Raw genomic sequence first — 19,390 nt, 5'->3', positions numbered from 1 at the left:
TTTTTCACATCTGATAAACACACTGATATGTTAATACAGTTGGTGTTTCAATATTTTGTACCATATCAAATGTGATGTATGTGTATGAGTGTGTGTGTTCTGCAAATTATATTTACTTACGCCAATCATCATGTACTAATGAAAAATTATTGATCAAATAAAATCAAGAAAAATTTAAGAAATAAATCACAAGTTGAAATTTGATAATCTTGAGGGAAAGTACACAAAAACTGTTGATTACAAAGAAACTAACTTAATTTTGCTCAATGTCCATCTAGTCAGGAACATTGTCACTGCTTGAAATTAATTAGAACTTACTTTCTTTTTGTCATTTCAGAAATTTTGTGTAAGATGACAGATCTTGATTTTATTCACTATTAATCTTGACTTCTGGCAATTGAGAGCTAGACATATTGTACAAGACATTTATATTTCATTGAAAACTCCATGTTGACATCTAGATCAAAATATATATTGATATTTGTGTAGTCGTTTGTTATTGTCTCATTAACAAACATCCAATATCTCATTTAAATCATATCTTTTTAAGAAATATATAAATCATCAATGGGAACAAACCATGAAAAATTAAATATTAAATTTTAGATACTGAAAACAGAATGAACCCTTGATTATAAAAGCAACTGCAGTCTTAGGTCAAAAGTGTTTCACCACTCGGAAATTCCCCTTTATTGTTCTAATAAAAACATATTTCTTAAACAATATCAAAAAACATAATTCAGGTCTTATTTTGATGATTTTTTTCTGTGAAACTCAAAAATGTGTTCAGTTTTTTGATAGTTACATGTAAATATTCGTATATGTCATTACTGAGAAATCTGCAAGAAACTGCAGACACTTCTGAATTTCATTTTTAAAATTTCATTCAATTTGGACAAGAATTTAACCTACGGAGAATTTTTATATAAAAAAAAAGCTTTTATATGAAACATATTGGAATTTTCAAATGGTGAAACACTTTTGACCCTTAACTATAAAAATATAAAAATTAAAATGATATTCAAATTTTTACCTGAAGGTGCTGAAAAATTGTGGATGTCAAAAAAATATAATTCAGATGATAATACATTAGGATGATAATAATCAGTCATCAAGACAATTACAACAGAAGAAGAATGTGTCTGAAGACATGAATGTCCCTGCTACAGCTTTGCAATTTTCTAACTTAAAAAGGGGCATGTTTCTAGAACAGTAAATGACTTAAAACACAAATTTGAACTGTCAGCTAGTTTTGGTTCTAAGCATTGCATTTGAGTTTCATAAAATTTGGATGCGTAAAACTTAAGTTTAAGTATGATATGAGAGGAGTACATGTATAATTAAACCAGAAGTGACTGCTTATCAGGTCTGAAAATCATATATAATAAAAACTGAACCCGGTGTCTTGCCTACTTTTGCTGTTGTCTATGGAGAAAAAATTATTAAACATTTTCCTCTAGATACTATCTTTTGATTGTAAGATGCTTCTGTCAAAATTTGGATAAAGTCCAGGATGGTTTATGAATCTAATAAATGTTTTTTAAACTTTAACTGCAAATTGTATGTAATGTTAACTGGAATAAAAATTAAGTCCATTTATAAGTAAAATACTGAAAAGCAGGAATTTTATTTTTACAAAATTTCCCTCTAAATACTAGCTTCTGATCATAACAAGCTTCTGTCCAAGTTTGGTACAAATCCAGTATAGTTTAAGAAAGTTATTCAAATTTTTAAAACTTGAACCAGAAAGTGAATGCAATGTTAGCTGGCAAAAAAACTAAGTCCATTCATAAGTAAAAAACAAATTTACTTCTGGATACTATCTTATGATCATAAACAAGCTTCTGTCCAAGTTTGGTAGAAATCCAGGATCGTTATTAAAGTTATTCAAATTTCAAAAACTTTAACCACAGAGTGAATATTTGTGGACACCGACACCGCCGACAGAATGTAGAATGGCTATGTCTGTTTTTTTCGACTAAAGTCAAAGGCTCAACAAAAATGATGATGCATAAGAAATGTCGTTTTTTTACAATGTTTGTACGAAAAGTTGAATAATACCCTTTAGAACAATTTCATGTATCATATAATAGTAAAACGAACTCAAGTTACATTGTAAACAAACTTTAATTTTCTGAATTTTCTATATTTATCTTTATATCTATTTATAACTCTGTATTGCTACTTTCACTTTTCATTGTTTCTCTCACCATGACGACGTCAAATTTCACCACTTTGAGTACTTCAGGGATTAATTTCTGTATAAAAATTGTCCTGATGAAGCCTGCCTTGCAGGCGAAACATGTAGACCATAGCAAATAAAATTGCAGACCATTCGAAGTGTTGTTGTCAATTTTGGGTATTATTTTAATGTTGCATTTATTTGCATGATTTGACAACCCTGCATACCAAGGTATCCACTTCAGGGACTCTAACGAAATGATTCACACAGGCGTTGGTTCACCAGATGGAGTTTGAAAAGTTGAATAAATAATCATTTTCATGTGGTTTAAATGATAAGTAGATCTGTAGTTATACCATCATCTTTATGACAAGTGATTATTAAGTAAATATTAAAACATTAAATCCTACCTGCTTTGATTACGAACTCTTTTCCACTTAGTATATGATGGAGTAATGTTTTCATCTCAAATGGACTCAAATTAAGTAGATGGTCTGAGGCTTCATCTCCTTCAAGGTACATTAAAAGTAAAATAACAAAGATACCTAATACTGAAGAAAATTCAAAACTGAAAGTCTGTAATCATATGGCAAAATGAAAAGCTCAAACACATCAAATGAAGGATATCAACTTTTATTTTCCTGACTAGGTACAGACATTTTCTTATGTAGAAAATGGTGGATTAAACATGTTGCATGATGTGATACATCAATAGATAAATCCATTTACTATTAAGCTGAACATCAATAACTATACCTAAAAGCATTAAAATACAATATACAAACAAGAATGTGTAAAAATTATAGGGATGCACCGTACTATCATTTTCTATGTTCATTGGACTGTAAAATTAGAAAGCTCATATTATAGGGAACATGTGTACAAAGTTCCAGGTTGATTGGACTTCAACTTCATCAAAAACTACTTTAACCATAAACTTTAACATGAAGCGGGACAGACAGACAAACAGATGAATGAACAGATGCACAGACCAAAAAACATAATGCCCCACTGTTTGTGTAACATTTTTACGTTGTGTTTCCGTTGTGTCGTTTGTTTTCTCCTATATTTGAGTGTGAATTCACATTACTATAAGACATGTCACGGTATATTTCTATCCCAAATTCATGTATTTTGATGTTATATTGATTATCCTCATCGGATTTTGTCTAATGCTTAGTTCGTTGCTATGTGTGTTACATTTGAATGTTGTGTCGTTGTTCCCCTCTTATATTTACAGGGCCGTAACTGGGGTTCGAATTCAGGGGAGGCAGGGGATGGTGGCCGGTGATTGAGGTCCCCAAGATAGGGGTTGGGGGGGGGGGGGGTTGGGGGGGGGGGGCGCAGCCCCCCGCCGATTTTTTTCTCTCAGTCAATGGCTAAAAATGACCCGTTTCCCTTCGATTTCCTTACTTTAAGAAACGTCAGTTTTGCTTGAACCTGGAAGCAATTTTTATGCAAAAACAAGCTGAGATTGCTGTTCGGTGTGAGCCAAGGCTCCGTCTTGAAGGCCGTACTTTGACCTATAATTATTAACATTAAAATTCATCGTGGCCGCCGATTTTTCTCTCTTAGTAAAATGGCTAAAAAGTAACCCGTTTTCCTTCGATTTCCTGACCGTGACTGTAAGAAACATCAGTATTGCTGGATCCTGGGAGCAATTTTTATGCAAACAATTATTATCTGTATTTAAAGATATTTTTGTTAGAAATCAAACTGGTAAGTTAAATAAACATATAAAGCAAGATTAAAGAACGCAAGATTTTTTTTTATCGAGGACCTTGAATTTCAATATTGTTGAAAGTTGAACAGACATGTTAATAACTACAACCAGGTACTTTCTATGCTAGTATATACTTAGTATAGAAAGTCTCTGCTACAACAAATGGGAGGCATTGACCATAATGTTCTCGTACGATCGGGAGACGTTAAAAACCGATCCAACAGCTGATTCAGCCGGTAATGAATTTCCGATATCTTAAAAGATTCACAATACAAAGGTAACTTCCTCTGCTTAATTGAGCCCCTAAATAAATGTGAATAGTTATGCTTTATTCAAAATTGTCGAAAGCAAAGTTTCATGTGTGTTCTCGTACGAATACTGAATAACAGACTGACGGCCACACGAAAAAAATTAATAAAATAAATTATACTGAAATGTTTCACTTTCGATCAAACATCCGGAAAATGACAGACATATCACGTATCATGATAACAATGTTAAAACTGTAAACTAGTGTTGTTTATAATATAAATTCAAGTTCTTCGTGTATATATTGTCAATGTTTCATTTTATTACTTCAAAAAAAAATTTGGTGTAGAAAATTCAGGCGAGGCAGTTGCCTCCCCTGCCTCATAGGTAGTTACGGCCCTGATTTAATGCATTTCCCTCAGTTTTAGTTTGTTTTCCCCGATTTTGTTTTTTGTCCATAGATTTACGATTTTTGAACAGCGGTATACTACTGTTGCCTTTATTTAGAGGCATAAGAAATATGAAAGTTTTTAAGAAAATCATTTCAAGTAGTTCTTATCTAAGCATAAAAGAAATATCTTGTTAATTCAGGATTAGTTTTATAGAATATGGTCTGGCCATAAAGATTTTTTAAACACAATAATGTTTAAATGTCACTTTAATATTCCAGATTCAGCTTTTATATCAAATATATAATTTTTCTAAAAAATGAGCAACCAAACCACCTCCACCATGTGTGATTTTATCTTTTCTATTTAAATAATACCAAGACTTTGCATCATATTGTCGTGCGTGTCAAAATGTGTTTGATAACAACAGTATATATATATTAAACTGTGTTTGATCTCATCTAAACGTTTGTTTAAGTTTGTAGACACATACCAGTAAAGTGAGCATATTCATATATTTGTGGAATTATGCATGTGCAAGACAACTTTCCCATAACTTTTTTCAAACGAATCTACAATTCCATTTTTACCTGGGTCTCCCAAAAAATCTTGTAATTCTTCTGCTGATATATCTTTAAATATGGTATATATACTATTCATTTTTAAAATTTATTACATATAACCCAATAGTTGTGTATGTACAGTCATAAATGCTATATAAACAAGAATGTGTCCCTAGTAAACGGATGACCCATCCGCAATATCATTTTCTATGTTCAGTGGACCGTGAAAATGGGGTAAATACTCTAATTTGGAATTAAAATTAGAAAGATCATATCATAGGGAACATGTGTACTAAGCTTCAAGTTGATTGGACTTCAACCTCATCAAAAACTACCTCGACCAAAAACTTTAACCTGAAGCAAGACAGACGGACGAACGAACGGTACGACGCACAGACCAGAAAAACATAAATGGGGCATAATAAATGGGGCATAAAATAATCTGAAACACTTTAAATTCAGAGAAGCCTCCAAGAATGAAGAAGTAATGTTTCTGAAGAATGTTTATGTTCTGAAATTGTTCATGGTGGGAAGGATGAAGGCTTAAAAAATAATTAATTTTGAGTGGTTGCATTTTCTTTAAAAAATTGTTAAAATTATACGTAAATTGAAAATTTTATTCTATAAATAAAGAAGTTATTGGGATGTTTTCAGCCGTAAATATGAGAGTACCTGGCAAGGTTCTTTGTTCACAGACCTCATATAATGTGGATTCATTATTGTTCGTTGGATACCAATTTTCATGGATTTCGTGGTAACACCAAAACCACAAATTCAAATGTTCAACGAATTACAAATTGTGTATACAAGTTTATGCAGACTTTTGAAAAACCACGAAATCAAATATCCACGAAAATGCAAGTTTTACTCAATCTACGAAAATTGGTACCCATGAAAAAAATTGAATCCACAGTATCTAAAAGAAGTAATACAAACCTGAACATTTGAGAGTTCTGGCCAACTCTGAAGCCATCACTTGAATTATAAGACCAACCCTCAACCTCAACATTTCTTTAAATAACTTTGGTTCTGTTCTTATAAACATAGCTAGATATATCAGTAACTCCTGAAAGATATTCATTTATAAACTTAAATTGAGTATCTTATCTATAAAATAAATTTCAAAATCTAAAGTGACATCATAAGGTAGGTAAGATTACAATGTAAAAAAAAGCTGTAAAATCTAGGAGACCTGTGTTACATAGCAACACAATTTCTAGTAAATGATCTATTCTAAAACAGTGGTAAAATATTGTAAATCAACTTAATTTGACAATACCATCTGTCATGTTGAGTCTGTTTTAGACCATGATGCAGCAATTCATTATTGCAATTTGATAACATTGTTGGTGTTTTCATATTAGAGAATATCCATGATTATTATATCATAAGCATTCATACTTTTATTTTTTATGAACCCTTTTAAGCTGTGTCAATAAATTGCACATGAAAATTAAATGGTTTACAGTAGAACTTTTACAAAAAACAACACCCATCATCTATTGTGTCAAATCTAAAAATAACTTTCAAAATAGATTTCTGAATGCATTTTTAATACTAATACAAATCTTTTAAGAGTTGTCTCATTGGCACTCATACCACATCTTCTTATTTCTATATCCTCCTGACCTGAGTCAATGAAGCTGTGCTTAAATCTTCACCATAAACCTCAAATATAATAGCTGCTAACTCATCTGGTGGCAGGGGTCTGAAAGTATATTTTCACTTGTAAGTTTTTCAATCAAAGAGCAGATTGCTCTGAGGGATACGATTGCCGTTGTTTCATTGACACATGTACATGTATACATGTAGCTGGATAATATTATTTTCAAAACTAATTCAACTGTACATTTAAAATAGTTACAAAATAGCCAATCACGGATAAAAGTGTATGAACCTATGTTTTATTTTTGTACTATCAATTCCAAGTTTACTTTCCACAGCAGTCACTGAGACTCAGACTCACAGGCACTTGTTTCTATCCATTAAAAGACCCACTATCAATGTATATTTACTCATAAATACACGTTGATAGTGGGTCTTCCAATGGATAGAAACAATTGCCTGTGCTCAGACCACAGGAGTTTGAAATCCTATCAATAAGGGGGTAAAAATATACCAAAGTCGACTATCACAGTAGAGCTTCTCTCGCTTCTCTCTTCGATGTGCTCAGACTGAGAGAAGGTATTTCACTTCGTATCTTATTACCTATTTTCCTACATTAATTCTAGGAGGAACCCCATTCCTAACTCTTTAAATATTTAATTTCCTTGGGTCAGTGATCATGACTCCTTTCCGTACACATTTATCGGTTTAAAATGCGATCGTTTTTAATACGTTTATTGACAGAACGAGCTAATACTCGACGTGTTGTTTTGATTTAGAATTTACGGAAGTTACTTCCGGAAGGGGGACAACTCGAAACGATAATATGGAAGACTCCATTTCGTCTGAAGGGGTGTTCTACGATGAGGACAACATTTATTTTAATTTAAATGATGCATATGATTTAAAATTATGCAACAACAATAACCTTCAATAGCAGAAATACATAGAAAAGATCCCATGAGTTATAAACTAATTAATTGAGTGGCGAATCCACAGCAACCATTCAATCTAAAACCCCTTGAAGTCAATAAAACTATACGCATGCACATAATTTCCAAAACAAACCCTGGAGCAAGAACGTATATTAAATGTTTATTAAACGACCTAGACGGTTCTCTATTTCTTTATGGAAGTACAATCTCAAATATCAGTTTCATAACGGTAACATATAAGAAAAACTCCACTTCAGTTCTTAAATGACGGAAATAGATTTATCGGAATTCAGAGAACTCTCGCATTTTATCAAAACTGGGAATTCCCTCTGACGTGTTTCTAAATTTATAAAAATACTAAATATAAATACTGCTTAATTCTGATTTTCCGTGTTGTTTAAAACACGCATATAAGTCAAGGGAATTATCAAACATGAAGATTATGAAAAGAACATTATAGGAAAGTTGTTGAAGTTCAATCCCTTTGTTTGTTTTTACCTTTTAAAGCAAGACAATCATAAGAATCTGAGATGTTCTTTAATGTTTAGAATAAAACGATTGACGTGAGGGCAATGCTCTGAGCCACCGGTATAAGTCTACAGATTGCTTGAAAGCAATCGTATCCCAAAAAGTGATTTAAAAATAATACATTTATGAAAAGTATCTAAATTTGGTATTAAAAGAAAAGAAAAGTTAAAGTTAAATTAAGGATTATGTACCCTTGTGTTGCTTCAATGCTAAACATATGGAAATTTTATAGAAAATCCACAGCCTTTATCCTTGTTCTATCATATTTGGCAATTTGATGACCGATAGATATAGGATTATTACATGCAGTGCTAGCAATGATTTCCTTAAAACAAGTTTATTAATGTAGTTATTGGTTAGAACAAATAAAAATATGGACCAAATCAAGTACACCTTTTAGGGTGCGCTCGAATTTTGTTACTCTGCACGAGGTATTTTGGAATTTACAGGTTGGTTAGAACTTTTTGTAAAAAACAAACACTAGCACATGATAGAAAAGCAAGTGAGTAATCTATGTTTCAAATTTTATAACAAAAATCTCTGTATTAAAGGCTGTTGATTTTCTATAAAAATCTTGGTTTATTTGCCACAAAGTACTCCTTTTCTATTTAATGCAATGCAACAGTAAATAATAATGCTTTGCATCAAGTTTCCCCCTAGTATATGTTCAAAATGGCCTGTGTCTATTATTCGTTATATCTGTAGTTTTGATACAATTGATGTTTAAAAAATTCGTACAAAAATGGCTACAGAAGGGTACATAAACCTTAAATATAATTCAAGTACAGCAAAAATGTAAGTGAGTTTCTAAATTTTTATTTCTTTAAAGGCAGTTACCTACATCATGTATTTTGATAGTGCCTTCCATAGGAACCTAGTATGTTAAAATGGAACAGTTCAATATTTCAATTTCAAATTTGTATGTCTTATAAACTCTGAAACAACTGATAGATAAGGTAGGTCACTTACGCTGTAATAACTTTCTCATTAACTGATGGTAAACCTACTGACAACTGTTTCTGTCTAACTAACAAATCTGTAGCAGACTGGAAAAGAAATAATACAATTATATACCAGTACAAACTTTAGCAATTCATTTCCTTAAAATTTCATATGGATGAGTAAAATTAATGGTAAATAAGTATAAGTATATCAGCTTTAACAGTAATAACAAAAGGACAACAAATAAACATCAGAGAACCATCACCATTAAAATTCTGAATATAGTCTATGAATTGAATATCACAGAAAAACACTGTAAAAGACCTGATAATAATCTATGAATGTATTATTTGAGTTTTATTTCATTTTTTTCAAATTTCAAAGGAGTTTTCATTATCTGTAAAACTGCAAATACAGTAAAGTAAGCAAAGTAAAGTAATCTTTATTTAAAGTAGGGTTGCATATATACATAATAACAAGGAACATAAGCTCTTAAGAGCTATTAAATCCACTGATATCAATAAACAAAACATTATACATGTATTTTTGTCCATCTGAAGAGGAAAGCCTTTTTCAACTGATTTTTATAGTATGTTCTTGTGTTGTACTGTTATACCAATGTCCCAGGTAAGGGGAGGGTTGGGATCCTGCTGACAAGTTTAACCCTGCCACATTATGTATGTATGTGCCTGTCCCAAGTCAAGAGCCTGTAATTCAGTGGTTGTTTTTTGTTTATGTATAACATATTTGTTTCTGGTCCATTTTTTTTTACATAAATAAGGCCAGTAGTTTTCTCTTTTAAATTGTTTTACATTGTCATTTTAGAGCCTATTATAGCTGACTATGCTGTATAGGCTTTGCTCATTGTTAAAGGCCATACAGTGACCTCTAGTTGTTAATTTCTGCATCATTTTAGTCTCTTGTGAATAGTTGTCTCATTGGCAATCATACCACATCTTCTTTTTTTATATGTTATAACATAAGACACATATACATCAAACATTGCTGATATAATCCTTTTAAATAAATTTTATAAAATGTGTCAAGAATACCTCATGTGAGTGTCCTTCCAATGTAATTTTCAATAAAATTTATATTTCCATTTGGCATAACTTTTTAAAAATAATTGATTGGCACTCATTTTCAAATTTATCTGAGAAATCATAGATATAAAACTTTGATATAACTTTTTTTAAATCTGGTATAGATTTGTACATATGAGATTGCTAACAAGAGTGGCAGGACAGACAGACAAATATACTAACTAAAGCCAGTTCTTCCACTCTTTTCTTTAACATTCCAGCTGTATGTCTAACTAACCACCATTGTTTCCAGTGTCCTGCCTAGAAATAAATCAATACGGTATAAAGAGATACTAGATGATTTTACAAATATGTTTACTACACAATTATTTATAAAACTTAACCTTTGGCCTTATGAATGTTAATGCTTATTTTTTTTCCCTATATATTTCATAAATCATTTTTTTTTTCAGGTTTAAGAAACATTCTGAAATTATCTGAATTTTAAGTCTTTCTTTGTTAATAGTTTAAGTATCAGTCATTTTTGTTTTCTCATAATGTTAAAATAATGACAAATATTTTAAATGAAATATATAGCAAATGTTTAATCATCCCTTAATAAAAAGACTACAAAACAAAATTTTAGCCAATGCATAAAACTTGTAAAGTGTCATTTTAATTTGTTTTAACCCAATAAACATTATAATGATGTGACAAACTCCTTCTTGTGGTACCACGATAATCTAAATCATACTAGTGGTACCACGATAATCTAAATAATACTAGTGGTACCACAATAATCTAAATCATACTAGTGGTACCACGATAATCTAAATCATACTAGAAATTACTCCAAAGTACACTTTTGAAAAACTATATATGAAATATATACTTATGTCCATATACTATATGCTGAATCACAATTCTTAAATATGTTATAAGAATGTTCTAATTATAGATAAATATTACAATATCAATAATGACCTCATAGTTAAAGACAATGCTGATAACACTCTCAATCTTTCTGTAAGGTAATCCACTTCATTTGAACTTTGGTGGATAGTTGTCTTATTGCAATCATACCAAATCTCCATATTTTTATATTGTTTATAAGTTTCATAAAATTTGGCTGAGGCATTCTAAAGTTAGAGAATGGAGTAGGAAAAATCAGCCAATTTGTAAAGAAGAATAACTCTAGAAGGGAAAAAAAGTGATGCCACCAAAATTTGAACTTGATCTGTGTTTTCTGGTAATAAGCATTGTTTATCAGATTCAAATCAAGTGAGAATAAAATGCTTCACTGAGTGCAGTCTGATATGACCGCAGAGGTTGAACCCTGAACAGTTGGGCCAAATTTGGACACAATATTCAAGCTTGATACTGGCTGAATTTGAATTGTTATCAAATGTTTGACATAATATAGGTTTCTGACACAAAACAAATATCAAGATCTTACAAATCTATTGTGCAATACTGTGCAATTAAAGATTTCTTCTAGAAACTTTATAAAAATTTTGAAAAAAAATTGAAAACCTTAAAAAAATTGAAACCCCCCAAAACTTTTTGAATCGCCCCTTAGAGCAATTACCTGCACACTCAATCCCTGCCTTTCCTTTGTAGTATGGAACCTTGTGGTACAATTTCAGAGATCCATACACTTAAACAGAAGTTATTATCTGGAAACTAGGTATACGCTCGTTTTTGTCCCTTTTTTGGCCCCCAATTCCTCCATGAATGGGGCAATGACCACCAAACTCAATCCTAGCCTTCCTTTTCTGATATGGAACCTTGTAGTGCAATGTCAGATAGATTCATACTCTTACATCAATTAATTGTCCAGAAACTAAAATAATGCTTGTTTTTGGCCCCTTTTTGCCACTTTATTCCTGAACTGTTGGCACCATAACCCCCAAAAGAAATCCAAACCTTTTTATTGTGGTATTAAACATTGTGGAACAATTTCAGAGCAATTGAAATATTTATACACAAGTTATAATCCTGAAAGTAGAAAAATGCTTGTTTTGGGCCCCTTTTTCCTAAACGGTTGGGACCATCATCCCCAGAATCAATCCCAACCTTCCTTTTGTGGTATTATACCACCTTCTTATTAAATTTTAAAGAAATCCGTTCACATAAACTAAAGTTATTATCAGGAAACCCATGTGTCTTTGGATGACACAGACTACGACATCATACCATTATATGATTCTAAAAAAATTTTTGCGGTCGTATAAAAACTAAAGTTAGAGAATGGAAACCAATTTCGAGACTTATGGGCAGGCCTACAAATAGATATGTTAAAAACTTAATGCCCCCTCCAGTTACATGGGTGAAATAATCAAAGAGCTGAATAGCTCTGAGGGGAAAGATGGCCCTTGTCTCTTTTTTTTTTTTTTTTTTTTTTGGGGGGGGGGGGTATCTTTTGATAGTCTTCATATAAAGAATGAAAAAAAGAACAGCTAGAACATGTAGAAGGGTTGACAATATTGAAGTCAATTGTTGTTGTTTAATCTAATTTTGTTTCCTTAGTTTAGGATTCAATTTGGACCAAGAGATCTGCATCTTCTAAATCTAAACATTCGATTAAAGTTGATAGTTAATTATGTAAAATTCAACTGATTTCTGTCATTTAATAACAACTACAATGTTTTCTGAAATCTTAATTGTGTACCACTGAACTGCAGCCTAGGTCATTTTCCATTTTTTGTGACAGTACTCTAAAGATTTTTAATTTTTTTATTAAGAAAGTTAGGACTGAAAAATCCATTTAGTTTTAAATTTCTATTGATAAAGTTCCCAGTTACAACTCTCATCACAGGGATACAGGTACTAATAAAAAATAATATAATTGATGTAAACTGTGTGAAGCTTGTTTCCAGATCCTACATTTTGAAATATTTGTAAATTTCATGAATACATAGGTTTAAACTATAAAATGCGACTTTTTTTGAAATTTTTTTTTACCCTTACAATGATTTATTTGTTGGTACACACAATTTAGTTTTAATGGAAGAATACTAATCATATACTAAATGTCACATTTTCAAGTTTTATTTTAGTGGATAATTACTCATCAATTGAGGCGTCCTGATTTGGAGGAAGATTCACAAAACAGAATTTTACAGAAAAAATGAAAAAAATCATTTCTCTCCCCAATCTCATGTATCTCCACGAACTTTGTTTACTTTGAAAGTTGTTGACCTACAAATTAAAGTATTGCATGTTCATGTTTGAATCATCTACAGCAAACATAATAATGTTTAAATTTAACAAATAACAATTTATAATTAGTGCACGAACTCTGAGAATGATTTGAATAACCAGTGAAGGATATCCCTGCTTCTGCATAGTGTGGCATTCCAACAATGACGTCATTATAAAATATAATGTAGGTTGGATATATTTAGAATATCTCGTCATACTGATTTTTCCGGATTGTAAAAGAAACGTAAATAGTGTAAAAGAGAGCTCAAAATACGATAATTTCGCTAGAAACAAAAGGGAAATGTGTAGGAAAGTGTTTAAAGTCAATCTATTTATTTTATGTTTACTTCTCATCAATCTCAGTAAGATTTGTTGGGGGGTTTTCCACACTATAAAAATAAAATGAATGATGTGAGGGAATGTCACTCTGGTCATGCATGCAACCCCATAGTGGATTAACGGCTTGAATCCGTCTATCCCCAAAAACCACATTTAAATTCCATTACTCACCTTCTCATACAATTCTACTAGTAATTCTTTAAGTGTACAGTCTTTACCACCAACTTCTGTTTTCCAATTAGGGCCACTGTAAAATAAAGCAGTGGAAATCATTTTGTCAATTCAGTAACAAATTTAAGGACTACAAACTGTGAACAGAGTATTTTGCCTGTGTAACCTTTTAATAGCTTTAACAATAATTGATGATGTCCATGACACAAAACAGCATGTCTAAGTTTATCATAGACAGGGAGAAAAAAAGTGTTCATTATGAGGGAATGTATATCATTTCAATGTCAAAAATTTTAGTAACACAGACAACATGAAATGGTTTTAAAAAAATTTAATATTAATATGACAAATTTCTTAATCTAACCTCACTGATTCTTTTTTTCACAATAGAAGAACTAATTATCAATGTATAATGATATTTGGAATACTGTATATTTTCTGTTTTAAACTTTCATTTTTTTTTTCATTTTCACCTAGAACACAGATTTTTTGAATTCCTAAGTAACTGCATTCGATTTTTACTAATTTTCTCACATGTGATAATTTCGTTGAAATTTGTCCACAAGCTCATTTCACCACACCTACTAAAATGCATGTTAAAATCACCAATTGATGTTCTCTAAGTTTGAGTGACCCTAGTCTAGAACAAAGTCCATAGTTTGACTCAGTAGTATCCCCCAAAGGTATTTGAATAGTAAAATGAAAAGATTTCTACACCATAGCAAAATGTCCATCACACTGTATAAATGAGGAATTAAATTATGTGCCTCAATGTGTAATTGTGGTACAATAATCAATATATGGTAAGATTTATTAAAAGTAGCATTAAGCTTATGAATGGCAAATTTAAAACATGTAATTACTTCTTCATAACAAGATAATGTATAATATCCGCCTGTTCATGTAACATGACTATACTCACTTCTTCATAACAAGATAATGTATAATATCTGCCTGTTCATGTAACATGACTATACTCACTTCTTCATAACAAGATAATGTATAATATCCGCCTGTTCATGTAATATGACTATACTCACTTCTTCATAACAAGATAATGTATAATATCTGCCTGTTCATGTAATATGACTATACTCACTTCTTCATAACAAGATAATGTATAATATCTGCCTGTTCATGTAATATGACTATACTCACTTCTTCATAACAAGATAATGTACAATATCTGCCTGTTCATGTAACATGACTATACTCACTTCTTCATAACAAGATAATGTATAATATCTGCCTGTTCATGTAACATGACTATACTCACTTCTTCATAACAAGATAATGTATAATATCTGCCTGTTCATGTAACATGACTATACTCACTTCTTCATAACAAGATAATGTATAATATCCGCCTGTTCATGTAACATGACTATACTCACTTCTTCATAACAAGATAATGTATAATATCCGCCTGTTCATGTAACATGACTATACTCACTTCTTCATAACAAGATAATGTATAATATCCGCCTGTTCATGTAACATGACTATACTCACTTCTTCATAACAAGATAATGTATAATATCCGCCTGTTCATGTAACATGACTATACTCACTTCTTCATAACAAGATAATGTATAATATCTGCCTGTTCATGTAACATGACTATACTCACTTCTTCATAACAAGATAATGTATAATATCTGCCTGTTCATGTAACATGACTATACTCACTTCTTCATAACAAGATAATGTATAATATCTGCCTGTTCATGTAACATGACTATACTCACTTCTTCATAACAAGATAATGTATAATATCCGCCTGTTCATGTAACATGACTATACTCACTTCTTCATAACAAGATAATGTATAATATCCGCCTGTTCATGTAACATGACTATACTCACTTCTTCATAACAAGATAATGTATAATATCTGCCTGTTCATGTAACACTTCAGTCTGATTAAGCTGGTCTATGAGCTCCTGTTGGTCTACACTCTCTTCATGAGTAAAGCCAAACTTATGACGTGTTAAGATAGGAGAACCTACAGGACTAGGTGCTCTATCACATTCCTGTGGCATGGGATGTAGTCCTCCCTTTAAATGATGTAACAAGTGGTCTTCACGTTCTACAATAAAAATGTAAAAATTAAATTAACAGCAGTGCAAATATATAATTGTATATTTGGATATATTTAATCACAGTTTTTTATGAAAATATTTTAATTTGTAATTAAGAACTTCTTTCTGGTTTGACTGTGTTTTTTAAACATGTATAAATTCAGTCTTCACGATGAACTGTTAAATCTACAGGCCCAGAGCTGAATTTTTAAAATATTTTAGTTAGATTCAGTTGGCCTGTAGATATGATTTTCACAGGCCCGAGAGTAATTTTACAAGCCTTGGCTACCTGGGCTGCCACTCAGCGTGAAGATATATGCATCAGACTTTAATTGGTTTTAAACATTCCAATATAAATACAGATGCTACTTGGTCTGTTTTGTAGGGTTCTTATGACAATTCTTCTTTCTTTATTTAACAATTACAGACTATCCGTAGAAAAATATCTGTAGAAAATACTTCAACCTGAAATAGGTTCACACGTGTATTGATATTCATGATATTAGGTCCATTTCTATCCAACACAGCTCATATATTTTTGTAATCATCATCTACATTTGTAGTAGCTGAAAGTATTTGTGATGTTTTTCTTTTCTTCATATAATAAACAAATTACAAGCATTGCAGACTCTTGATATATCATTAATAATATTAAAAAAATAAGTCTATTTATCAACAGTGATTTTTTATAGTTTTTTGTTAATTAGATGATGATTTTATGATTATATGTGATTCCCAATGAGAACAAACTAAAAACAAAACTCAAGTGCTCTTACAGACAAGGTGAGCTTTCAAAACAATAACACACAAAACATACCATCTTGTGGCGAGGAGGGATCACCAGGACTTGTGCTTCCATCTATTAGTAAAACCACACAATAGTTAATATAACAGTTAATTCAAATATGCTCAGTGTATAACACAAAGAGACTGCAAGATGACTATATTAAATTATGACCCGTCTTTTGTTGTAAAGTTTTGAACTTTTTTACTTCCTTTGAACCAATGTTTTTTCAATAGTGTAATTATTCAACACGTTTTCGCTAATACTTTTTTTCTCATTTTTACATTAATGAACACTAATTATAATTGTGAAAGGACTAATTCATCTGAATGATAACATTACTTCATATTGATCATACAGAAACTAACTTTTAACAAAGTAAAATTTGAATTCTAACTGGCAGTCTCTTTGTTTATTTCAAATTTATATCCCAAAAACCATAATCAATCAATCTTTAACACCATTAAAACTACATTTATATACATTAACAAACTTCAGAACAATATCATATTTGACAAAAAAATTGTAGCATGATCTATTTAGAAGCCAACACTCATTTGCTCATTGTTATATGCTTCTTGTCACCTTTATTCAGACATTAAAACCTACATCTTATTTCATCTTTCAGTCATATATATTTTAAACAATAATCTATAGAAAACAGTTACAACTAAGAATTTTTGTCTTTTTTTTTTAAAGCTAGACATATCAGTTATTGCAATCTTGTGTAGTAGATTCAAATATATAAAAACCAATTAAAACACAATCAAAGTCTTGAATATAGAGTAAAAAGTATATCTAATTAATAATTATACCTGTTTACCTATATATAGCATGCTAAATTCTGAATGTTCTATTAAATGACTACACCTAAGAAAAGCCTGAAATAAAGCTCTATATGGACTTTTAAAATAAAGGTAGAAAGATCTAACAATGACATGTCTTATTCTACAATCAACAAATTTTTATTTGCCCTATATTTAGAAAGTATTTTTTTTTCAAATTCAGATGATGTATTCCCTAGAAACTTAGAACTTATTCTTTTATTTTTAAAAGTTGTCTGATAAAACAATAGCAGGGTGGATTCAAAAAGAAAACAAATCACACCACATCACACATACCATTGACTATTGGGAAAACAATGACTAGTGACAGTCAAACACATGATATACTGCTGGTAATATATAGTTATGAATGAGCTGTTTATGATGAATGAATATCATGTGAAATGTTAGAAAATATATCACTATAATACATGTTAAAAGAAAACATGCTAGGTAAAAAAATAAATTCAATACTGTGCCTTAACATTCAATCATGATTCTTCATTCAATAACTAGAGGCTCTAAAGAGCCTGTGTCGCTCACCTTGGTCTATGTGAATATTAAAGGAAGCAGATGGATTCATGACAAAATTGTGTTTTGGTGATGGTGATGTGTTTGTACATCTTACTTTACTGAACATTCTTGCTGCTTAAAATTATCTCTATCTATAATGAACTTGGCCCATTAGTTTCAGTGGAAAATGTTAGTAAAAATTTACAAATTTTATGAAAATTGTTAAAAATTGACTATAAAGAACAATAACTCCTAAGGGGGTCAATTGACCATTTCGGTCATGTAGACTTATTTGTAAATCTTACTTTGCTGAACATTATTGTTGTTTACAGTTTATCTCTATCAATAATAATGTTCAACATAATGACCAAAAACAGCAAAATTTCCTTAAAACTAACAATTCAGGGTCAGCAACCCAACAACGGGTTGTCCGATTCATCTAAAAATTTCAGAGCAGATAAATGTTGACCTGATAAACAATTTTACCCCATGTCAGATTTGCTCTAAATGCTTTGGGTTTTGAGTTATAAGCCAAAAACTGCATTTTACCCCATGTTCTATTTTTAGCCATGGCGGCCATCTTGGTTGGATGGCCGGGTCACCGGACACATTTTTCCAACTACTAACCCAAAAGATGATTGTGGCCAAGTTTGGATTAATTTGGCCAAGTAGTTTCAGAGGAGAAGATTTTTGTAAAATATTACTAAGATTTATGAAAAATGGTTAAAAATTGACTATAAAGGGCAATAACTCCTAAAGGGGTCAACTGACCATTTCAGTCATGTTGACTTATTTGTAAATCTTACTTTGGTGAACATTATTGCTGTTTATAGTTTATCTCTATCTATAATAATATTCAAGATAATAACCAAAAAGAGCAAAATTTCCTTAAAATGACTAATTCAGGGCCAGCAACCCAATAACGGGTTGTCCTATTCATCTGATAATTTCAGGGCAGATAGATCTTGAACTAATAAACAATTTTCCCCCATGTCAGATTTGCTCTAAATGCTTTGGGTTTTGAGTTATAAGCCAAAAACTGCATTTTACCCCATGTTCTATTTTTAGCCATGGCGGCCATCTTGATTTGATGGCCCGGTCACCGGACACATTTTTCAAACTACTAACCCAAAAGATGATTGTGGCCAAGTTTGGATTAATTTGGCCCAGTAGTTTCAGAGGAGAAGATTTTTGTAAAATATTACTAAGATTTATGAAAAATGGTTAAAAATTGACTATAAAGGGCAATAACTCCTAAAGGGGTCAACTGACCATTTCAGTCATGTTGACTTATTTGTAAATCTTACTTTGCTGAACATTATTGCTGTTTACTGTT

General features: G+C 31.1%; 1 protein-coding gene across 12 annotated transcripts in view; it reads right to left on the bottom strand.

The window, feature by feature from the left end:
• The window catches only part of LOC143085386 (putative phosphorylase b kinase regulatory subunit alpha), a 75,344-nt gene that overhangs the window by 10,869 nt on the left and 45,085 nt on the right, over positions 1 to 19,390 (bottom strand). For 8 of the 12 annotated variants that reach the window (XM_076261697.1, XM_076261688.1, XM_076261687.1 and 5 more), the window contains 9 exons: positions 16,751 to 16,792; positions 15,719 to 15,941; positions 13,853 to 13,928; positions 10,382 to 10,459; positions 9,144 to 9,220; positions 6,736 to 6,814; positions 6,043 to 6,172; positions 2,593 to 2,691; positions 121 to 135 (listed from right to left, as the gene is read on the bottom strand). In XM_076261697.1, the coding sequence (XP_076117812.1) occupies positions 121 to 135; positions 2,593 to 2,691; positions 6,043 to 6,172; positions 6,736 to 6,814; positions 9,144 to 9,220; positions 10,382 to 10,459; positions 13,853 to 13,928; positions 15,719 to 15,941; positions 16,751 to 16,792 (819 nt within the window). The remainder of the gene's footprint in view (positions 1 to 120; positions 136 to 2,592; positions 2,692 to 6,042; positions 6,173 to 6,735; positions 6,815 to 9,143; positions 9,221 to 10,381; positions 10,460 to 13,852; positions 13,929 to 15,718; positions 15,942 to 16,750; positions 16,793 to 19,390) is intronic. The other 4 variants (XM_076261691.1, XM_076261694.1, XM_076261696.1 and 1 more) reach the window with 2 other exon arrangements.

The sequence above is a fragment of the Mytilus galloprovincialis genome, chromosome 8 (genome assembly GCF_965363235.1).
Source record: "Mytilus galloprovincialis chromosome 8, xbMytGall1.hap1.1, whole genome shotgun sequence".
Classification (NCBI taxonomy): Eukaryota; Metazoa; Mollusca; class Bivalvia; order Mytilida; family Mytilidae; genus Mytilus; species Mytilus galloprovincialis.
The sequence above is the reverse complement of the archived record's forward strand: the minus strand, read 5'-3'. Positions and strand labels throughout refer to the sequence as shown.